The 23,100-nt window shown below is 38.5% G+C and overlaps 3 protein-coding genes across 4 annotated transcripts; all 3 read right to left on the bottom strand.

The window, feature by feature from the left end:
- Positions 1 to 1,319: 1,319 nt before the first annotated feature.
- On the bottom strand, positions 1,320 to 4,276 carry LOC137186208 (extracellular calcium-sensing receptor-like). The gene is made up of 5 exons (XM_067594944.1): positions 4,025 to 4,276; positions 3,051 to 3,863; positions 2,731 to 2,961; positions 2,417 to 2,540; positions 1,320 to 2,284 (listed from the first exon to the last, which is right to left on the bottom strand). The coding sequence occupies exons 1-5, from the start codon at positions 4,274 to 4,276 to the stop codon at positions 1,371 to 1,373; spliced, it is 2,334 nt and encodes a 777-aa protein (XP_067451045.1). The 3' UTR covers positions 1,320 to 1,370.
- A 1,292-nt stretch (positions 4,277 to 5,568) lies between these two features.
- LOC137186206 (extracellular calcium-sensing receptor-like) lies at positions 5,569 to 9,456 on the bottom strand. Of its 2 annotated transcripts, none has more exons than XM_067594941.1 (6): positions 9,236 to 9,456; positions 8,848 to 9,136; positions 7,732 to 8,538; positions 7,406 to 7,633; positions 6,662 to 6,785; positions 5,569 to 6,482 (listed from the first exon to the last, which is right to left on the bottom strand). In XM_067594941.1, the coding sequence occupies exons 1-6, from the start codon at positions 9,454 to 9,456 to the stop codon at positions 5,569 to 5,571; spliced, it is 2,583 nt and encodes an 860-aa protein (XP_067451042.1). The 2 variants fall into 2 exon arrangements, with proteins under 2 accessions (XP_067451042.1, XP_067451043.1); XM_067594942.1 differs by having other exon boundaries at positions 8,848 to 9,124; positions 9,236 to 9,372.
- Positions 9,457 to 11,758: 2,302 nt separating this feature from the next.
- LOC137186207 (extracellular calcium-sensing receptor-like) lies at positions 11,759 to 14,786 on the bottom strand. The gene is made up of 6 exons (XM_067594943.1): positions 14,566 to 14,786; positions 14,182 to 14,470; positions 13,351 to 14,106; positions 13,044 to 13,271; positions 12,818 to 12,941; positions 11,759 to 12,663 (listed from the first exon to the last, which is right to left on the bottom strand). Exons 1-6 carry the CDS (start codon positions 14,784 to 14,786, stop codon positions 11,759 to 11,761), a joined length of 2,523 nt encoding a protein of 840 aa, XP_067451044.1.
- Positions 14,787 to 23,100: the final 8,314 nt, after the last annotated feature.

Raw genomic sequence — 23,100 nt, 5'->3', positions numbered from 1 at the left:
AGAGAGCCTGAGATAGAATATAAGGTTTAAGTAGATCAGACGGGTATGATGGGGCCCATTTTAGATTTTATAAGTCAGCAGAAACATCTTAACCTTAACACCTTTTGAACCATCTGAAGACTTTTAGTACTAGCATGTGGTATTCCTGAAAACAGAACATTACAGTAACCAATTGTGGATGAAACAAATGCATGATTTACGATCTCTGTGTCAGCCATGGACAGGGAAGACCGAATTATAGCTATGTTACGTAAGTAGAAAAAGACAGTCTTTGTGATTTCTTTAATGTACTTATCAAAGGAGAGGCTGGGATCAAACATAACACCAAGATTCTTTTTGTTTGTGAAACCACACAGTTGTCGAGTGTTGCTGTTACTTGATCAAACTGGTTTCTGTGTCTAGCAGGGCCAACAACCAGCATTTCAGTTTTATCTGTATTTAGAAACAGGAAATTTAGTGACACCCAATTTTTCACAGCAGCTAAGCAGGCCCTGTAATTTGTGTATGATCATCAGCCCTTATAGGCACATGCAGCTGAATACCATCCGCAGAGCAATGGAAATTTATTGAATGACAACCTATAATCTGGCCATGAGGCAAAATAAAAAGAGAGAAAAGCAGAGGGCCAAGAACCGAGCCCTGATGTACTTCATATTTAACATCACATCATTTACATGTAGTATTATTATTATAGCAGACACACTGTGTTCTTTCAGATAAGTAGGATTTAAGCCAAGAGAGGGCTAGGCCAGATACACCAAAAATATTTATTAGGGGCTAGTTTATGTGAGGTCCAATTAGGGATTTGTGCTTTCTTGATACCTTAAATCATGAAATCACTTGATTTGACTGATGCATTGTGAAATGATAACACTCGTGTACTACATAACAATTTTGTGTCTTTATATGATTTAGTAGAGTATATATGTACAGTTTTGTAATGTACTGTGAAGGTACTAAGGAGTTAATAGACATTTTCAAAACAACACAAAAAAGAGTGCACATCTTATGTAATATTTGAATTTTATTTCAGTCTTATTAATACATATTGTATAAATGCAAAGATATATTCTTTTAAAGATTAAATAACAATTTGTATAGAAAGCACAGCTGCAGTTTTTGTTTGTGCTCATGTTTTTATTTAGTTTATGAAATACATTTTCAAGTCATCTGAGTTGTTGATATGCAGACAGCATAGGGAGATTTATGTATTTTCCATTCAAGTTGGAGATCATTCTTTTTCTGTCAAATAAATTGGTGTAGTTACAGCATGATCATACTTTAAGTATTGAAGTATAAACTAATTAAAGTCGTAGAATATGTATAATTACATTAAATACAAAATATATTACTGTTATTTAACTAATTGCTCAAAGGGCTCTCTGAGTTGCTTTACCCATCAAATGTTTCTTTGTGTTGTTCTCAGGTTTCAATAAAATTATATAGCACTTCGGCAAAAAAATACAAAATAACATTCCATAACTTGAAGCCAGAATAGCAAATATCTCCACAGCTACGGTGAACTTCCCAGGAGAGCTGACATAAGCTGGGATAAATGTGATCCAGACTGCACAGAATATCAGCATGCTGAAGGTGATGAATTTAGCTTCATTGAAATTATCAGGTAACTTTCGGGCCAAAAAAGCAAGAATAAAACATAAGATGGCTAAGAGTCCTATGTATCCTAACACAGCCCAGAAACCTACTGGTGATCCCAAGGCACATTCGAGAATAATCTTCTCCTTATAGTGTTTCATGTTTTTAAAAGGAAAGGGAGGGTTGATTGTCAACCAAAGTATGCAAATTAAAACCTGTATAAGAGTAAACGCCAGAACACTGAGTCTCTGCTGTGCAGGCCCAAACCATTTTATCATATTACTAGCTGGAAGTGTGGCTTTAAAGGCCATTAACACTACTATAGTTTTTCCAAGAACACATGAGATACAGAGCACAAAGGTGATGCCGAATGCTGTGTGGCGCAGCATGCAGGACCATACAGAGGGCCGGCCTATAAAGGTCAGAGAACACAGGAAACACAGAGTCAAGGAGAAGAGCAGCAGGAAGCTCAGCTCAGAGTTGTTGGCTCTGACTATGGGAGTTTGCCGGTAATGGAAAAATATCAGGGCTATAGTCACCGCCAGGCAGGCCCCAAAAACAGAAAAGGTGACCAACAGTATACCCATCAGTTCTCTGAAGGTGAGAAACTCAATAGCTTTCAAGTCACAGTTATTCCTCTCTTCGTTGGACTTGTATTCAGGAGGGCATTTGTCACATTTCACTGCATCTGAAAGCATAAATATGTTTAGGCTGTACAGCACACACATCTTCAGATACACCAGTAAAGTGCTGGCTGTGATTTTGCCCAACAGAAACATGATGAGTGCTAGAGTAAAGGCTAGGAACCCTGCTGTCTCACTTGTACTGTTGCTGAACTCCCCATCAGCACAGGTGATGCAATCAAAACAGCAGATAGGCTTGCCCTTAACAAAAGCCCGACGGGTCCCCGGCAAACAGCTCTCACTGCAAACAGACCTCGGCACCTGCATCACAGTGATAAATTCATTCATAATAATTTCCAGACACATGCATAATAATACTAATAATGATGCATTAGGAAATGTATTCATTACTTTTTGAAATCTTTACTTAAAAATCAAGATAAGAATTAAAAATGTTCAATCACTAACAGCTTATTAAAATTGCCTGCTGAGAATATCTATATTGACTTACTTTTGGATTCTCGCCTGCCCAGATGGCTTCCACACCTGCCTTCATCTCAAACTGCTGACCCTCAGGCCGGGACGCATCATAGTAACCAATGGTTTCAAAGAGTATATAACCTGTCTCATCCATCTGCCAGTTAACCAGCGCATAACGTGCCACAGGGTCACCCATTTCATCAAAGAACACATTTTCACCAATCTTAGTGGTGAAATTGACCTGGTTTAGGTAATGCAGAACCTGCAGGGAAACAGTGATGTTCTTATTTAACTTGATCATGATAAACATAGAGTTTTGATTTTTGAACATCTTCATGTACTTATGGTTACCTGCCATGGTTTCACATTTTCTCTATCTGCACAAGAATAGTTCTCAAAAGGTCCCTGTCCATCTTGGCAGGTAAATAGCATGTGCAGAGCATGAGCTAAAGCATATGTGGCCTTGTAAACATTATTCAGCAGACTGGAATCTGAGACATCTGTGAAGCGTGAGTTTGTGTCCCATAGAGACTCCTTCCCAGTGCAGGCTGCGACTGAATCCTGAGCGTGGGGAGTCAGGGTGCAGCTGAACACCATCTCCCACAACTCCACTAGTCCCTGGTTCCCTGGCGTGGTGGAGGGCCTGCTGTTAGCCAGGAACTCCTGCAGGCCAGGGATGTGAGCATTGAGCGCTGCAAAGCCCACTGCCCCCTGGACCACAGCATAGTTTACAGGAGAGGCAATATAACGATAAGTGATCCACCCTTCACTGCCCACCCACTGCAGGCCTGTCACGTTCTGAGCATAAAGCTCTTTGATCAGAATATCAAGATCTGTGCCATCAGCAAATGCCACAATTACCTTAGAAGTGGATTTCTTTATAATGTCCACCACTTCTAAGAACCACTTCCTTGGATCAGTTCTGTAAATAGCGACCGAGTACTCAACACAAACGCCTTCCTTTTGAGCTGCATCCAGGAAAGTGGCCATACCACCATTCCCATAGTCACTATTGGTTCTGATAGCCCCTACCCATGTCCAGCCAAAGTGTTTTACCAGCTTTGCCAGTGCTTTACTTTGGTAAATGTCACTAGGTATAGTTCTGAAGAAAGAAGGATAGTCTCTTCTGTTGCTAAGACATGCACAAGTGGCTGAATGACTGATCTGAAACAAAAGAGGAAAATACATTTGAGGACAGACGTCTTCAGTGCCCCAATATAAAGCAAGTCATCAAGGTAATACAGATTTTTCACATCACATTAGTTCTCGTTCAACAAAGCAAATTAACTTGACAGTTCATGTGTGCTCATAGCATGCTCACTCACCACAGGTATATGAAAGGGTCCCATGGTGCGTGCAATACCTATTGTGGAGGTGGATGTAGTTTCCCCTATGACAGCGTGCACAGTGGAGATTTTGTCACAGCTGTCTTTCCCACTCTCATACCCATTCATCAGGTTTAACGATGCTCTGATGGACAGAGGGATACTAGGGCAGGAGTCAAAGATCCTGTAGCCCAGCATCACCCCTGGCAGCAGCTCCGAGCTGTTGTTGATCTCCTCTATGGCAAACATCATAGTGTAAGCGTACTGAAGTTCTCCTGGGTCCAGCCTGAAGAGAGTAGAGATAACAAAGTGGAGAATTTGCGAAAGGTTGAAAATTTGACACATACAAAACACATTTATGTCCAAAACATGCATAAAGTAACAACACATGTATGTTATATAATGTATAATTACAGTTTTTTCCCCCATCCTTCACTCACCCTTCACACTGGATTGTTCCTGGGTTGATTTGGAGAGCTGGGTTGACACTGACCGGGTTCTGATGGAAGGAGAAAATGCCTCCAATGTTGATGTCTCCCGGCTTAGAAAACTGAGACAGTTCTTTTGTCCCATATGTTTGACACACAGGCTTCACTCCTCTGACAGCCAGGAGGGAAAGAAGGAGCAGATCTGCTATCAGAAGCATAGTTGCTCACCTCAATACCTACTACCCAAAGACGAAACCCCTCAACTCTGGGCATTTTATAGGGTTTTTTCTTTCAACTGTCACAAAGCCACAGGAGCTTGGGTGAAACATGTCTGAATATTGAGTTTTTCTCCACCAATGACAGAGCTTGTGGTGTGATTGACAGATGGATGGACCTATAAGTGGGCCTGCTCCATTTCTATGTCATCTTTTTTTAGCATAACCTATTCCTTACAATAATAATTTCAGAAACCTGAGCATGTCTTTGGGGATACCAGAGCTTTATATTTTATTTAAGTTTTTGATTACAATTTTACTTTTAATTTCAAGCTTAATGAAGACCAAAATGTTTCTATTTTCTCCTCACCATAAAAACAATCCCATTGCTCAAATGAAGCTTAAAAAATTCTCACTTTAAACAACAAGCTGACCTTTATTTTTCACATCAAATGTGTCACTAAAAAAGCATTCTGCGGAAAATAGTCTAACTTACACCATATCTCAAAGAGACAGATGCTGATTTTTAATCAATGCATTTGAGTTTTCCTGCAATGCAGTGTATTATCAATGTAATACAATGTATTAGTTTAAGTAGTACTCTTTGAGGCATGTATGCCATGTAATTTGGTACAGCTGAGAATATTTTCATTCAGTTCATGGATGGCTTTTTAATGAAACTGCATATTGAATGCAATAAGGTTGCAAAACTGCTCAGGGAATTATTGCTCATAAGGATATGAGGATAATGAATATCTGATTAAAAAACACAATGCTACATATCCTCTACATGTCTATAGGGCCAGAAAAAAATCTCTTAAATGCATTTATTGGAACCTACTTACTGTTTAATGAAAAATAACATTGCAGGCATTTTGGTGTTACTATTCTTATATAAAGCTTACTCATTCATAGTGCTCTTGTTTCTCCCCATCATATGTTTTTTAGTATTTCTCTCTGGTTTCAATAGTAAAATATAACATTTTGGAGCAAATATACAGAAAAGTAACCCAAAGCTAGAAGCCAGAATAGCAAATATCTCCACAGCTACAGTGAACTTCCCAGGAGAGCTGACATATGCTGGGATAAATGTGACCCAGACTGCACAGAATATCAACATGCTGAAGGTGATAAATTTGGCTTCATTGAAATTATCAGGCAGCTTTCGAGCCAGAAAAGCAAGGATGAAGCATAGCGCAGCCAAGAGTCCTATATACCCCAGAACAGCCCAGAACCCTATAGGTGAACCTAAATCACACTCAAGAATAATCTTTTCTGTAGCATGAGCAGTATTTTTGTAAGGGAATGGAGGGGCAAGAGCTAACCACAGCACACAAACGAACACCTGAAGTAAAGTACAGCTGAGAACACTTGTTCTCTGAAGCGGAGCAGAACACTGAGGGACTGTGTTTGCTGGCCTTTTAGCCTTAAAGGCCATCACCACTGCTATGGTTTTAGCCAAGATACAAGACATGCACAAGGCAAATGCGATGCCGAACGCAGTGTGGCGCAGCATGCAGGACCACTCAGTGGGCCGGCCTATGAAAGTCAGAGAACACAGGAAACACAGAGTCAGGGAGAAGAGCAGCAGGAAGCTCAGCTCAGAGTTACTGGCTTTGACAAGAGGTGTGTGACGAAACCGAAAGAAAACACATGAGACCACCAATGTTAAACTTGCTCCGAACAATGAGAAAACAGCAAGGAGGGCCCCCATGGTTTCGCCATAAGATAAGAACTCGATCACCTTTGGAACACACTGGCTGTGATCTTTATTTGACCAGTACTCCAGTGAGCATCGTGAACACTCTGCAGAATCTGAATGGAAAACACAAAACACTGAAATTTGGTCATGCCGTGAGCTGCAAGTTATGACAGAGGTCATATTAAAATAAGCACCAGCTGTATTTAGTGACTTATATGTGTAATACTGGAAAACACTGATTCTGTAGCAATGTATAATGAATGACTGTATTTGAAAAAAAGCTTCTTCTCACTGGTGGAGTTGGTGATCTCTCCGGCAGCACAGGCGATGCAGGAGAAACAGCAGATGGGTTTGCCTTTAATAACTGCCTGGCGGAAACCTGGCAGACAGCTTTCACTGCACACAGACTGAGGCCTCTGTAACAACACCACAGCTCATTAATACTCACAGACTGTTCCTCCTTCAATCTAAACGCTTAATTAAATTGACTGGGTGAAATTTCCATCATTGTAATATATGAATATACTTCAAATTCAAGCTGTTTGTTGGAAGTTAATTCAAGCTTCTTACCATTATCTTACACATAAATCTGTATTGGAAGTGAAACATAGCTGGCATGTTATAGTGAAAAAGCAGTGTGAACTGCTGTAATACACGAAGAATATTTGTATTTCACAAATTTATAGAAGGTGTGACATGGTGTGATGATTAAATCACTTTTATTTTTTAAGATTTACTTTAAAATCTTGTCAAGTTCCATATAACCTCCTAAACAATATTGATCGACCAATTTGTAACACTGGATATGGTTTGTGGAATAGTTATCACTCTAAAATTCTTGATTTTATGTACAGCAAGCAATGTGAAAGTAAAACTAAGAGACTTTGTTTATTAATTTTCAAGAGAGAGTTATTTGTCAGCCAGCTGAAGTTTATTAACATATCTATGTCTGAATCTACTTAGATCAAAAGAAAAACACTAATCAACTTCCAATATATAAATATTCTAGACATAATTAATTTAACAGGACTGATACCTTCAGGGAGTCATTAGCCCATGTTATGTTTATTTTGCTCATGGTAAACTGCTTTTCTTTTGGTAGTGAAGCATCGTAGCTCCCTACAGCCACAAACACAGTATTTCCTGCTTGGTTTTTCTGCCAGTTCACCAGCTCATAAGTCGCTACAGGGTCTCCATTCTCATCAAAGTGTATGCTTTCTCCTGACTGAAGGGTGAAATTCACACCTTGTAGATATTTCACAACCTGCCAATAGAGAATAGTGGTGAATAACTTACTATACTAGTACATGGGTTGTTTATGAATTCATATTAATTACATTACTCATGAAGGTGACCTCTGACCTCTTTTGGCTTTAAATCGTCTCTCCATATACAGGACTGGTTCACATTTTCACCACTTTGTGTGCATTTTAACATGTTATGCATAGCATGAGCCACAGCATACACAGCCTTATACACATTGTGAGATATTCTTAGCTCTGACACATCAGTGAAAGGATTATTAATATTCTCTAGCTTCTCAGAGCCAGAGCACTGTGGCTGACCATGCATACTGGATTGAAAACTGCAGCCAAAGGTGGCTTCCCAGAACTCTTTGAGGAGGTTATTTTGAGGATTCTGACTTGGGTTAACCTGCAAAAGAAAATCTAGCAGGCCTGGGATCTTTCCCTTTCTGATAGTGAAGCCAAGAGACCCTGCCAGGATGCCAGAGTACCTCTTGATGGCCAGATATCCTGCTGTTATCCAGGACTCACTGCCCACCCACTGCAGCCCAGTCAAGTTCTGGTTCAGAGCTTCCTCAAGTAGAAGGTCCATCTCACCCTGGGAAATGAAGGCAACTAAAACCCGAGCACTGCCACTACGGATCACTCTGACAACCTTGGCAATGTGCTCACTTCGGTCAGTCCTTGAAATGACTTCTGAATACTCAATACAGACCCCCTGCTGCCGTGCAGCTGTGATAAATGTTGCCATGCCATTGTTACCATAGTCATTGTCACTTCTGATTGCCCCAATCCAGGTCCAGCCAAAGTGCTTTACCAGTTTTGCTAAGGCTCTGCTCTGGTAGTAGTCACTGGGGATGGTTCTGAAGAAGGAGGGGTATTCATTTCTGTTACTTAGACAAGCACAAGTGGCAAAGTGGCTGATCTAATAGAAAATAATAGGTGGGGGGAAAAAAACATATTAATAACACTGCAGTGGTCCAAGACTGACAGTCAAGTATTACAGTAAATGACAAATAAATGTTGATGCAACATCTGACTTTTGGCTCAGTCTGCTGCATCTATATGAACCCTGGCAATCTTAATGAGATGAGATAGCCCTAAAATCAACCATAATATTACCAGAATTTAGTCTAAGTTGATTATTAGCTCTGAGTGTCCAAATAAAGTATGATCAAGCCTTTCAGAAAAAGGAACATGGGGAAAACAGTCAAATAGGAACACAAATATTTACCATTGGTATTTGGAAAACCCCTGAAATTTGTAGCATCACAGTGGTTAATGAGGACTCCGAGGCTGCAATAATGGCATGAACAGGTGTCTGGCTGGAGCATGTTTTCCTCAAAGTCCTTTCCTCTCTATTCATTAGACTCATTACTGCACGCGTTGAAGCCATTGTTGAACTACAGCTGTCAAACACCTTATAGCCAAGTGAGACATTAGGCAGCAAAGAGCTGCTATTGTTGATCTCCTCGATGGTAAAAATCATTGTTTGGGCAAAAAGAAATTCTCTGAAATTTATCCTGAAAAAAGTAAGATTTTCACAAACAGTTTTCAGACTTTATGTGACTTTTCTTCAGTTCAGAATACTAACACAGGTAAGAGGAGAAAACAAACAGTACCTGGAGCATATGAGAGGTTCTGGAGTATCTGTGAAGGAGAGTGGAGGATCTGAGATTTGGCTATGGATGGAGAAAGCTCCTCCAATAGTGATATCTCCCTCTTTAGATAACAGAGGAAACTCTGGGCTCCCTAGCATCTTACAGGCCGCAGTGTCTTCCTCGGCTCCTACGGCTCCTATAAAAAACACAAACAGTAACATTACATAAACACAATCACACATCTGGTACAAACAGGCACACACAAACTTGTAGTTGTAATGTGATGAGTTCTCTTATCACTGACCAAAACGTGTGTCTCCTTTAACGGACAGAACTTTATGCAACTGCAGATGATGATGATTGAGGTCCTCCTATCAAATCACAGCGTGATGACATCAGACCAGCTGGCTGTTTTTCATGTGAGATGGTATTTTCTATTTTTCAGACCATTATGTCATTATTACTGTAAGTTGTGAATGAAATAGTAGGAAGATGCAACTAAGGGAAATATATACACATACATAGCATTTAAACATATTTTTGTTGCTGTCTGTATAGCAGTGAGAGATTTTTTTTTTTTTTTTCTTAATGTGGCAAATATGTTATACCAAATGTACAACAGCGAAAAAGGGAAAATAGAGAAAAAAAGCTGGAAGTCAAACTTAATAATTGCAAGGATTTGCAGACAGATATTTGAAATAATTGTTATTCAGACAAATATGTGACCCCAAAGTGGAGGTAGTGTATCAATTGTATACTTGTATAACTCTTAAAATTATTTTACAAAAATTTGAAAAGAGACTGCATGCTTGAATATGCGACAAGTGTGTCAGAGGAAAGCACACCTTGAGCAAAAATTAGGAAAAACTCCTGCACACTGTCTAGCTTATTGCTGGAATATTTATTTGTTCACAATGTTTTGGTCTCTTCCACCTTCATCAGGTGTATGAGTTGAAGTTAAAATAATTTTACAATAATAACTGTTGAACTTAAAATTTAATTAGAACTTCTGAGCAATGTTTGATTGGGTCAGTACAGTTAGAAAGTTTCAAACCCAAATACCAAACAGAACAGAAATTATTTTGATGATGGAAACAGACATACAAGCATGACTTATGCAGATGAAAACATTTCATGTCCTATTTTCGCTACAAGAGTACATGAGAGTGTACTGCCCTGACACTGCACTTGATCTTCATATGATCAAAGCCTTTGACAGAAGTGGATATGAAGAGTGTGGCTTCAGAATAAGTTGCATGAATTGTTTTGGTGCAGTGTATTAAAAGACAGTTTGTAGTGGATCAGTATCAACTAAACCCCTCAATTCCCCATGACTGCCCAGCCATGTGTATTTTTATAAGCACATCCACAGCACAACCCTTCCCATACCTCAACCAATTGTTTTATTTGCCTCACCCTAACCATACCTTAACTGTCATTTATTTGCTATTACCATAGTTTTTCTGTGACCCTAACCATAACAAAGTTGCCATGTACAGATATTGTATAAAGCAAAAATCTGTTGTTCTAGTTAAGCAATAGAGTTACATATACACTACATACTGTATGTACAGTATCCATAGAGGATGTCATGTTTAAAGTATTTTAATTAATTAGAGTTACAATATACCGTATATCAAATTTCTAGCTGTTGGCACTGAAGAGCAACTTCAATTTCAGCATGCTAACATGTTAAATATTATGCTAAACACCAGAAAGTTAGGACTCAGTGGTTCCTAACTTGCATGTTAACATGCAAGCATGCTAACATAAGCATGCTAACTATAGGCCAATCTCTAGGCATGGCTGAGCCTTGTAAATCTGAGGTTACACCTGATGTTGACTAAAACATAGCATGGACTGCCAAGTAAATTATAAGTAAAAACTTAAAGGCCCTTAAAACCCCTAATCTGCTCCAGTGGAGCTGTTGAGTGGACTATTTCAACTGTGTGAGTGTGAACAGGGTATTCTTGAAAAGGGGAGTCTGGCTTGCAGTTAAACTTCCCTGTATCATTCCCTGTAGCAATGTTTGGGGGCACTGACACCAGAACAGTGTGTGGGAAAGGTTAATGTCAAGTTCAGGCTCTTTTCAAATATTGTATTATAATGACAGAGCCCTTTGACCCACATGTGTGCATTTTATGCTTGTGTGACAACAAGGCACTGTACTTTTGCCTATAACTACTGAACTACTGAACTGTGCAAATTAAACTTAAGAGACCAAAAATACAAAATCAAGGATTCATTTTTTAAAATCTTGTTATTGGTTTTTTTTTTTTTTTATTTGTTGTTTTAAACAATGTGGTTCCTGCAAAGATACTCAATAAAGTTTAATTATCACAACAAAACTTAATGTAAAAGACAATTTTCACAATGTTGAATTGACTTTTAAAATACACATATATTGTTTTTTTCTAGAAAAAATAAAGCTAAAATCTATGTTGCAATAAAACAGTATGCTTGGATCATGCAAAAATCCAGCCCTAGCCACAAACAGTGAAAGAAAAAAGTGAAAGATACACTGTTATCGTCTTTAAATTAAATTTATTTGTTTGTTTTCCTCATCAGATGTTTTTTTGTGTTTAGTTCAGGTTTGAGTACAATAATAAAGCATTTTGGTGCAAATATACAGAAAAGTATCCCATAACTGGATGATAGCATAGCAAATATCTCCACTGCCACAGTAAACTTTCCAGGAGAGCTGACGTATGCTGGGATAAAGGTGATCCAGACTGCACAGAATATCAACATGCTGAGGGTGATAAATTTGGCTTCATTGAAATTATCCGGCAACTTTCGAGCCAAAAAGGCAAGCACAAAACATAAGATAGCTAAGAGTCCTATGTATCCTAACACAGCCCAGAACCCCACAGGGGATCCCAGGGCGCACTCAAGAATAATCTTCTCCTTATAGTGTTTTGTGTTTTTGAAAGGAAAAGGAGGGTTGATTGTTAGCCAAAGTATACAAATTAAAACCTGTATGAGAGTGAATGCCAGAACACTGAGTCTTTGCTGTATAGGCCCAAACCATTTCATTACATTACTACTTGGAAGTGTAGCTTTAAAGACCATCAACACCACAATTGTTTTACCAAGAATACAAGAAATACATAGGACAAAAGTGATCCCAAATGCTGTGTGGCGCAGCATGCAGGACCACTCAGAGGGCCTGCCTATGAAGGTCAGAGAACACAGGAAACACAGAGTCAAGGAGAAGAGCAGCAGGAAGCTCAGCTCAGAGTTGTTGGCCTTCACTAAGGGAGTGTCCCCATAGATAAAGAATAGGATGGCCACAATTAAAGTAAGAAGTACCCCAAACAAAGTGAAAAACACAAGTACTTTGCCCATAATCTCAGTGAAAGAGAGAAATTCAACATTTTTCAGTATACATGCATCTCTGTTTTGATTGGACCAAAACTCTTCCGGACACTTTGTGCAGTCATTAGAATCTGTAATAGAAATATTGTTACTTTTATTGTGATTTAATCAGTTACACCCTGAACACATAAATAAGAGACTGTATATTAGCAAACTTTAACATTATACACAAAGTGTGGTAAGCAAACATTGTATGCACTGTGCTGTATTTCAGGTCTGTGATACCTGTGGTGTTGCTGATTTCTCCCTCTGCACATGGTTTACAGTCGTAGCAGCAGACAGGCTTTCCTTTCTGTAGAACTTTATGAGTCCCTGGAAGACAGCTCTCACTGCACACTGACACAGGCAACTTTGAATCAAAGAGAGAAAGACATTAATTTATCTAAACAATAATTTAAGTTTAAATGTTGTCAAAGTAAATTCATGTTTTAATGTAAATCACAATATTTGCCTCTGTGTTTCCTCCAGGCCACATTATGTCTTCAGTCTTGAGGACAAACTTCTGTCCAGGAGGTTGGGAGGCATCATAATAGCCGACAGGTTTAAACTGAACTGAGCCGTCTGATCCACGCTGCCAATTAACCACCTCATAGCGGGCCACAGCTGCTCCTGTGCTGTCAAACCACACCTGGTCCCCATTCTTAATGGTAAAATTTACCTGCTTTAGAGACTCCACTACCTAAAAGTCAGTGAAATTATGTCAGTATACTGTATTTTTTTACATCACTAAGAAATAAACAGTTTAAAGTTCATTTTACCTGCAAGGGTGTAACTTTAACAGTCTTATCACACCTCTGTCTGTTTGAGCATTTTAGGATGCTGTGCAGAGAATGGGCCACAGCATAGATGGCTTTGTAGATGTTACTGGAGTATCTCAGCTCTTGTACATCATCATCATAATCTTTAAACTCAATTAGATCCTGGTTTTCTTTGCAAGCTGCTGTGTATGCCATGTTGCCCCTATTTGTCTCCTTGCACTTAAACTCTGTCTCCCAGAAATCTTTGATCAAAAAATCATCCAGGCCGATGATATTTGCCTTTTGCACAGCAAAGCCCAGAGAACCTCCCAGCACACTAAAGCTAGTGGGAGTCACAAGGCTGTCAGCAGTGATCCAGGCCTCCACACCAATGAACTGCCGGCCTGTGATGTTGTGCAGACTCAGCTGCTCTAGAAGGTTGTTCATTTCAACATGGGCCAGAAAACCAACAATAACCTGAGCTGAGCTCTTACGGATCACTTCTACAACTTTCATCAGTTTTTCTGGCTCTGCTCTGTGGAATTTCTCTGTGTACTCCACACACACTCCTTCCTCCTGGGCTGCAGCAAGAAAGATGGCCATGCCGTTGTTGCCATAGTCACTATCGCTGTTGACTGCTCCCACCCAGGTCCAGCCAAAGTGCTTGACCAGCTGAGCAAGTGCCTGACTTTGGTAAAGGTCGCTGGCAATGGTTCGAAAGAAAGACGGATACTCCTTCCTGCTACTCAAACACTCACATGTTGCTGAATGACTGATCTGAGAAAGAGAGAGACAGAATAAGGAGAGTTTGTATATAATAAACACATTTATACAAACTCATACCCTTCTTACCACTGGTATGTTGAATGGTCCAGTAGTGCGTGACAGCACAATAGTTGAAGAGGATTCAGACTCCCCGATAATGGCATGAACAGCTGATTGACCAGAGCAACTCTTTCCCACAGTCCATTCATCACCATTCATCAATGCCATCACCGCACGCACTGAGGATAATGTTGAACCACAATTGTCATAAATACGATATCCGATAGAAACATTTGGAAGAAGAAAATCACTTCTGTTGATCTCTTCAATAGCAAAGATCATAGTCTGGGCAAATCGAAACTCCCTGAGGTTGACACTGAGAAAGAAGAGCAAAATACAAACTTGTATTCACTATGACAGAGCAAATGATGAGAAATCACCAGAGTGTTTGGTATACAGTGAACAAATTACCTGGAACATGTGAGATGTGTTGGCTTATCTGTAAAGGAAAGAGATGGTTGTGTGATTTTGCTGTGGATGGAAAAGGCTCCCCCAATTGTGACATCTCCCTCTTTAGACAGCAGAGGGAACTCTGGACTGCCCAGTATCTGACAGACAGGAGCTTCCTCCTCTGCTGCTCCAAATGCCAACAGGAGCCCCACGACAACCAGCCCCATTACCACATGAGACATTCTATGCAGATCCGGATGGGGCAGAACCACCCAAGTCGGGGTCAAAGCGATCTTAAACATTTTTATAATCTAAGCTGACAGCAGGGCTCAATGGCCTCTTACTAGCCAATCAGAGATAAGTGAGATAGGACGATCTTGATTGGGTCATGCCATTTAATTATTGTATGTTGTAAATTATTGCATAATGGCGGGTGTACTTACTTTTGTACAACATAGAATAAACAGTATGAGAGCAAGGAGGGGTCTTTGATGCTTTTGCTTATAAAAACTGCTAAAATAGAGTCACTCTGTATCTCACAAATTCACGTTATTGTTATTTACAGAAAATTAAACTCACTTCCTGTGTTTTTTTCCACAGTACAGTGTTAGACATCAAAAGCAATTTCAGGTCAGGTATTGACTGTTTAGTCAAACCCAGCCAGTCAGGCCCTGCATCCTTTTTAGGCTGCAGCATGTGGTGATTAAAACTTTCTAATACTTTCAGCCAGAAACTCAGTTCAAATTTCACATTTAGCTTCTCCTTCTATCACTCGCATATCAGTATTTTACAGCTTTGAAATTATGGACATTTTTGACAGAAGTGTTACAAAAATAATAATAATGATTTCTGCTGTAAGTCATAGCTCCAATGCTATGTTAATTTTGCACATGTTCTTCATAAAAATATTCAAGTACTCATGCTTTTTGAAAATATTAAAGACAAAGTGATAAAAGCAAAACAAAATATAAAATAATAAATAAAAAAATTTATTCATATATTTTTATAGTTTGTAATTGTACTCTTATGTTTTTGATGCACATATTCTTATGGATTTCTTTAATGCCCCCCTCCAACACTATACAAATATTTCTTAAAAAGCTTGCCTACTATGGTTAGAAATCGTAGGACCTACTGTATTTGAAAACTAACAAATCTCAGTTATGAAACTAACTTGTGTTGACTGAACACACACTAAAGGTGAGGACTAACATAGACTTCCTCACCGGAAAGAAAGGATAAACCTAAAAAAGATTTGCAATTTCTTCAATATGTAATAAGAAACAGGTTTACAAGGTTGTAGCATCTATTACTTTATTCAATACACTTTAATGTGGTAAGTAGATGTGTGTGATATTTATTGTGTTGACTAATATACAAAATAGTGTAAAAAAAAAAAATCAGCCATTTTAAAACTATGAGGACTGCTATTTCTTTAATTTCTGCCTTACATTCTGTTCTTTCCTTTTTTTTTTATTCTCTTCCAAAGATTAATTGTTCTAACCATTAAAATCTTATTATTTAAATTATAAAAGCTGTGTTTCTAAAATAAGATTTATTATTCACTATTATTTTACTATTTTTATGTCACATTATTTTAAAGAAGTTTGCATATGGATAAGGGAATTAAAGTTACACTTTTGACAACTGATCAAAATAAACAATTCATTACACCTGATTTAGCAAAGCACTGAGCCATGTGATATTTAATTTGGTGTTATTGTTATTTTCCAGGCAAAGGGATGTATAATAGTCAGCTGATATGCCTCTTAGGCCCTCCGTAATTAAAAAGGAATTGTTGTTTGTGTGTTTGTAGAGATGCCTGTCACTTTATGAAACACTTTAGAGCTCTCTAGAGGGTCTGCCATCCGGGAGTTGCTTTTGTAGGAACACTTGTGATGAAGTGCAGGCGCCTCAGGCCTGACCATGATTTACACCTTAGGCTCTTTCAACTCACAAGCACTCTAACGAGCTGAGAAACTCCCTCTGGAGTTCACAGTGTCTCTCGCCTGCCTCCACAGCTCTCCTCCCCGCTTACTTTGGAAATTTCCCTTCGGGGCTGTTGCATCATGATCTCTTTAATGTCTCTACTGGATAATCTGATTAGCCTTTGTCAAGACTGTGTAACCTCTATTCGACCATTTGTCTTTTGAACTCAGCAAACTTCAATAAAGAAAGAAAGACATAGAAAATGAGTTTCTATGCTTTTGTTTCTAAAATGTGGGATGGAGAATCAAATGTGATGTCCTCAGTGGTAGATAGAAGACATCCAGTAAGTTAGACCTTTTTGTAAATAGACTATATAATAAATAACAATGAAAAATGAATGTTGTGAAACATTTCATAAGGTTTTGCAAGTAATAGCAAGTATTAATTTTGATAATAAGTTATCAAAATAGGTGACTATTGTAATAAGATATTTTCTGGGTTTATATGTTTCCACACAAATTCTCAAAGAAAGGAGATTTAATTGTATTTTGAAGCACAAAAACTGTGCAAACAGGGTTGACTGGCAATTATTAATAATCAATTATTACTTATAATTGAAAGGTAAGAGTTTATCACAGAGGGCAGCACAATGATTCAGTGGTTATCACAGTCACCTTACAACAAAAAGATCAATCAAAGATCAAAAAAGAAGAAAGAGCCAAAACCTGTGGTTTTTCGGTGTGGTGTTTGCATGTTCTCCCCATGTTGTATCTTGTTTTCCACGTCACAGGCCATTAGCATATTTGTGATGATCTATCCATTTACTCAACATGGCCTAAATTTACCCAGACATTACACCTCTGTATGACTGTTGAACATCTCACTCCAAAACATGGACGTTCATCTTCCAGGAAAGCCCTCCATAAGATTTTGAAACCTGGCTGCAGGGATTTGCTCTCACTCAGCCACATAGGCATTAGTGAGGTTGAGCACTGAACTTGGGCAATAAGGCAAAGGTGATGGATGGGATTGAGGTCAGGGCTCTGTGCAGGCCAGTCAAGTTCTTTCACACCAAACTCGGACCAAACTTTATGGACATCGCTTTGTGTGCAGGAGAATTATCATGTGAAAACAGGAAATGGCCTTCCCCAGACCGTCACAAAGTTGAAAGCACATTATTGTCTGAAACATAACAAATGCAACAGTTGTAACTTAATCTGAAATACAATAACTGGATGAAAAACGGATGTATTTTGAGTTGGTACTGTGTGACTAATTTTAATATTTGCATTGATTAGAGCTAATGACCCTAAGTCTATAACATTTAGTTACCACCCAGACAAAATATGGGATAGGTCATGTTGTACACACACACATGTTTGTATTATTATAGATGTGTGGACCTTTTTTTTAATGTAAAACATTCCTTTGCTCATTATTCCCAATTTTAACCATAACCTTAACCTTAGCCAGGGACCATTTTAACCCTAAAGTCCAATGGTTTACCATGTGTGGGCTTTGTCCTTAAAAGAAAGATAAATCCCCATATTGTGATTGTGTGATAGATTACAACAATCCTCATACACAAATTTACCAGTCTTTGCTGTGAAAACTATGAACAACAGCTATACAATGGACTATGTTGCCATCTCCTGGTGAAATTGTGCAACATCTGAAAAGCTGTAATAATAATGATGATGATGACTGTGATAACAATGGTGATGATTGCAACTGATGGTACGGGTATATAATGTAATATATTGTCCTTTAAAATTGTAGACACAATTTAAGCACAACACTCAAAAGAATAAATTAAGGCATAAAATAAACAGGCATTACATCAGAGAGAGAAGATAAGGACAACAAAAAAGGTAAAAATATACTGAAATGGGACAAGATAGATGATATTATATGAACTGGAACAAGCAGAGCTGAGGGTGCACACTAAAAAGTAAAAGTGTTCATATGTCATTATATAGATTGGAATTGGAACTAAACTTTAAGTAAGTGTAATTATTGAAATAAAATAAAATCACTTTGGAGTTTTACTGGCTACCAGTGACGACAATGTATATTGGGAATAATGTGATGTTCTCAGTTAAAACCATAAGAGAGAAAAAGATCATAGTGCTGAGTTTTTTTTTCATTCAGAGGAGTTAAAAATCTGTCTTTGAGCAACACTTTTTTATATCCCCTGTGACCTGAGCCTTTTATAGAATCAGAGATTAATCTGATTAATCTTTATTTAAGGTACAAATATACTGTAAAACTTTGACCTTGATGCAAACCCATTAAGATTTCCGGTGCCATGATTCAGGTTCAGCTCTGTGCACAGTTTTACAACTACATTAAATATTTTAAGAAATCTGGCATTGCTTAGAGAATCAAAGTATGACATTGTATGACCTTCAGAAATTAAGAGAAACATCATCTGATGTGAAGAGTACCACGACAGACTCCTCCTTAAAAAGCACACAAGTACTTTGCCAAAGACCAGCAAAAATATAAGGACTTCAGTAAGGTCATCTTTAGTGACAAGTGTTTTCCCTCTGCCCAATACCTTGCTGTCTGATGATTACACATAGAGAGGCCTACAAGCCTGAGTGCCTCTTGCTAAATGTGACATCTGGCAGAGGATTTCTCATGATTTGTAGGTGTTTTTGCAAAGGTCTAACCAGGCTGAACCATCTCTCTCAAGGATGCAAGACTATAACAACACATCAAGGTGAATTATAGAGGAAAATACAATCTGTTCATACCAACCATTTCCCAACTCTGATAACCAGGTGTTATAGCACGACAATGCTGTATGCCACCCAGCCAGTTGAAGTGTGGATGGAGGAACATCCAGGCCCTAACATGGTCAGCCAAATGTCCAGATGTAGATCGCACTGTCATCAAGCAGAGGATAGAGTTACAATTTGAACAAAGTCAAGAATTCATAGGTCAGAAGAAAAGAAGCCTGAAAGAATGTGAAGAATGGATGGTGAGCAGGCCAAGATATACAGTGTTAAAGCTGTGGTAAAGAATCGGGGGAACTCATCCAAAAATGTTATATTAAACCTTTGCTAAGCCAATGAACTGTCATTTTTGTAATTCACTTTTCAATACAAACATGCCAGTTTTTGTTATTCATCCTGACAATTATGACAATCACAAATTCTACATAATATTTACTTTTATCTGATACCTTTATTTAACTTACACTTGAAATATTCTTAATAATAATTAAACTAGAAAAGTGTGGGGTTTTTTTTGACTAAATAATGAAATCTCCATATGAAGAATCATTTGTTATTTTTTAATGTCTCTCAGGAACACTGTGTTTGCAATAAGAACCTTGTGATTGCATTAAGAATCAAATACGTAAAGAAAAAAAGGATCTAAATAAGAAACCCCTTCTTGTACAGAACAGAACCATTTATTGCACTAAGTCTGCTGTACATTTTATTAAAGTGTGTGTGTTTAACAGGCTTTGACATATCAGATTTGTCACAATTAACCTTAAGATTATATTTTATTCTCTACAATATAAAGCTTATTTTGCATGTTAGTACTGGATAATGATTCAGCTGGCTAATTAGCTTGTTTTGAAAGAGGCAACATCACCTTCCATTAAACCTCAAAATTGATTAATTTCCAACACAACACCTGGTGAGCTCCCATTTCACAGCCTTGGGCCCAGATGTCATCAGTCTTGTCGGAAACACTTACTTGTCTTTGCTTGCCCAGCTGGCCCCTTGTTACCCCCCTCAGCCTTCTGGGTAAAAGGTAAATTGGCAGGTTTAGGATGATGCCATGACGCCACCCCGCTTTCAGAATATACACAATAACAAGTTTAAGTGCTTCCCAAGTGTGTGTTATGCTCCAATGCATGTTGTTATTCATGACTGATTAAAATTAAAACAACACTTGTTGCTCATGTGTTATTTTCCTGATGTACAAGTTCACAAACAAGTCACACCCCAGCACACACACACACACAGCACCTCCCTAGGCGTTTAATTAAGTTTATTTGTCCTTTTTATCTGTAGCTAATGTATTAGAATATATGATCAAATTAGGCCTTTGTGACGAACAGTTATACTGTATTCCAGCAGAATTCCAGATATATTTCATAATAGATATTTTTGAACAAATAGGTCCCTTTTCAGTGATGGTTTTAGTCATGGAAGTTCACTTTTGTCACTGGGTTTTATGAACTACTGTTTGTCTAAAAGGTAAATTGGCATGGACAGATTTCTTCTTGTTTCTCCTCAATTTCTCCAAATTCTACTTGATTGCTTTATTTTGAACTAAATAAATAATATAATAATAATAAAACAACAATACACTGTATTAAGATTAAAGACTGTAGGCCAAAAGATTTGACAGTGAAAATATGATATTACAGTTTTTCAGCAATATGTAAAAGTTCTAGCCTCAAACAATAGAGAGATAAAACATGTCTGTGGCAGTTTTTCAACTGCATGTGAAATGGTCACAACACCATCATTAAAAAGAAAAAAAGAAACCAATTTGCCCTCCAGTCAAGTATGTTAATTATGAATGTGTTAATGGTGCAGCATCAAAACATTAGGATATGCATGCCATTTTTCAGCATTTGAACTTAATTTGTGTGTCATTCATCAACAAAAAAAAATCACCATTGTGAAAGGATACAAGGGTCAGGATGTGCCATCTAGTCAACGGCAGAGAATAAAAGAAATCAAAGCTTCAGCCGTTAATTTTTCAGTTAAATATCCCCTCTGAAATCCTGTCCTGAACCTTCCGCATTCTTAATGCAATTTTCACTTTCCATGAATTGAGCACTCCCTCAGTGGTCTGATGAAGAATGCCCTGAAGTATTTTCAGGCAATTTATAAAATTATTTTTGGTATTTTTCCTTTATTTGATAGTGACAGAATAGTCATACATGGGGGTATGACACACGACAAAGATCCCAGGCCGCCACTTCTAGGTAATTTTGTAGGAAAAAAATATGGTGCTATTAAAAGATTATTCTGAGGGCGTCATAATGGAGAACAATCAAATATGGTCTGTCTCACACTGACCATTTAGAAAAGATGCCACCCCCGGAATAGTTATCACCTGCCACTTTCCACCAATCATGTTAATAAGGAAGCAGATGGGGAAGACTGGTCATACTGCGGTGCCCTGTAAGAGACACCACCTCTCTCTCTCTCCAGTATATGTGTCAGTGCCCCTCTCTTTTCAATTGGCTCATTATTTCAGCATAACCAAAGATGGAAAGACAGTGACACTATCACAGCTTCTACTCTGTTCTGCCAACACCATAGACCCACATGCAGGCCAGCAGAGAGATACATAACACCAGGCAGCTAATCCTGTCAACCAAAGGGGAAGATATGGGAAGTTGAAGGGGCACCAGACACATATTTCTCACAAAATATGTGGCCCCAAGTTGAATCTGGGTTAAGCCACTACAACTTATCAATTGGCTGATTAAAACAGGTTAAAACAGGGAGTGGCATTGAAGTTAAAAACTACCCTAAAATTCTACTGTGGCAGAACCAAGCACCGGCCTTAATAAGTACCCAAAACATCAAACTAGGGCAAATAAACAAAAAGGAAAGACTGAGATGAAGACTGAGATGCCACCAGAGATATATCTATTATAGTACAACAGACCCATAAAACCAATCATACTCTTATGTCTTCACATAGCCAATGTAAAGGTTGGGCAGGGAGTTGGCACATGTCTGTCTTACAAAAAAAAAAGAACAAATGTTTTTTAGTAGAAAAGACTTTTTCTAAGTAGTTCTATTTTGGTCCCTTTGAAGGATGAACAGTTCACTTACCCATGAGAGCTCATGAGTTCCCATGAGAGATCTCCTAAGAAACTTCTATTCAGGAGCTGATCAGTGCACAGTCTGCCTCTGGCCCCTCACTTCTTACAGGAAAAGTTTCAGGATGAAAGGATGACTGACCACAGGTTTCTCACCGGTGCCAACACAGCATGAGGAAATTGCTCTTACCTTACGCATCAGGGCCCTGTCTAATGAAAGTTGTGCAAAAGACAACACTGAACTGATTGAACAGGATAGACCAGGCCTTGTTGCCTTATACCATATCTAACAGCCCATTAATTTTTGACTCGAGGTCTGCCCAAATGCAATAGAGCACATATGACTGTACACCAATAGTGTAACTTTTGTTTAAACCATCGTAAACTACTCAGGGCACTAAAACTATAATCCCAAGGTGTGTCTGCCCTATGTTCTCTGCCAAGTTGGATCCTTTCCCTATCATAGTCACTATTCACAGTCACGTTCTGATGAAGCCAACACAAACGCACCATCTGCAAAAATCTAATATGTAATTCTGAGGCCATCATATGGGGTACTCCTCACAATTCAGCTGTGCCCAGAGATCCTGTTCATGAAAATCATGAACTGTCACTGACGCCCATGTGATACTGAAGAGGCCTCCCTCTCCATGGCCTCCTTGAACTCCTCCCAACCAGAGTTTTTGCTCCCATGATCACAGATGCTGCAGTTCTATGGCTTCCATATACCTTTCTGCTGCTCAGGCACATGCCTTTGTCAGGCAGCTGAAACAAATAAATATGCATTATGTGGTTTATAGTCTATATGCAATCATATT

The sequence above is a fragment of the Thunnus thynnus genome, chromosome 7, assembly GCF_963924715.1.
Source record: "Thunnus thynnus chromosome 7, fThuThy2.1, whole genome shotgun sequence".
Taxonomy (NCBI): Eukaryota; Metazoa; Chordata; class Actinopteri; order Scombriformes; family Scombridae; genus Thunnus; species Thunnus thynnus.
This window is presented reverse-complemented; position numbering and strand designations above follow the sequence as displayed.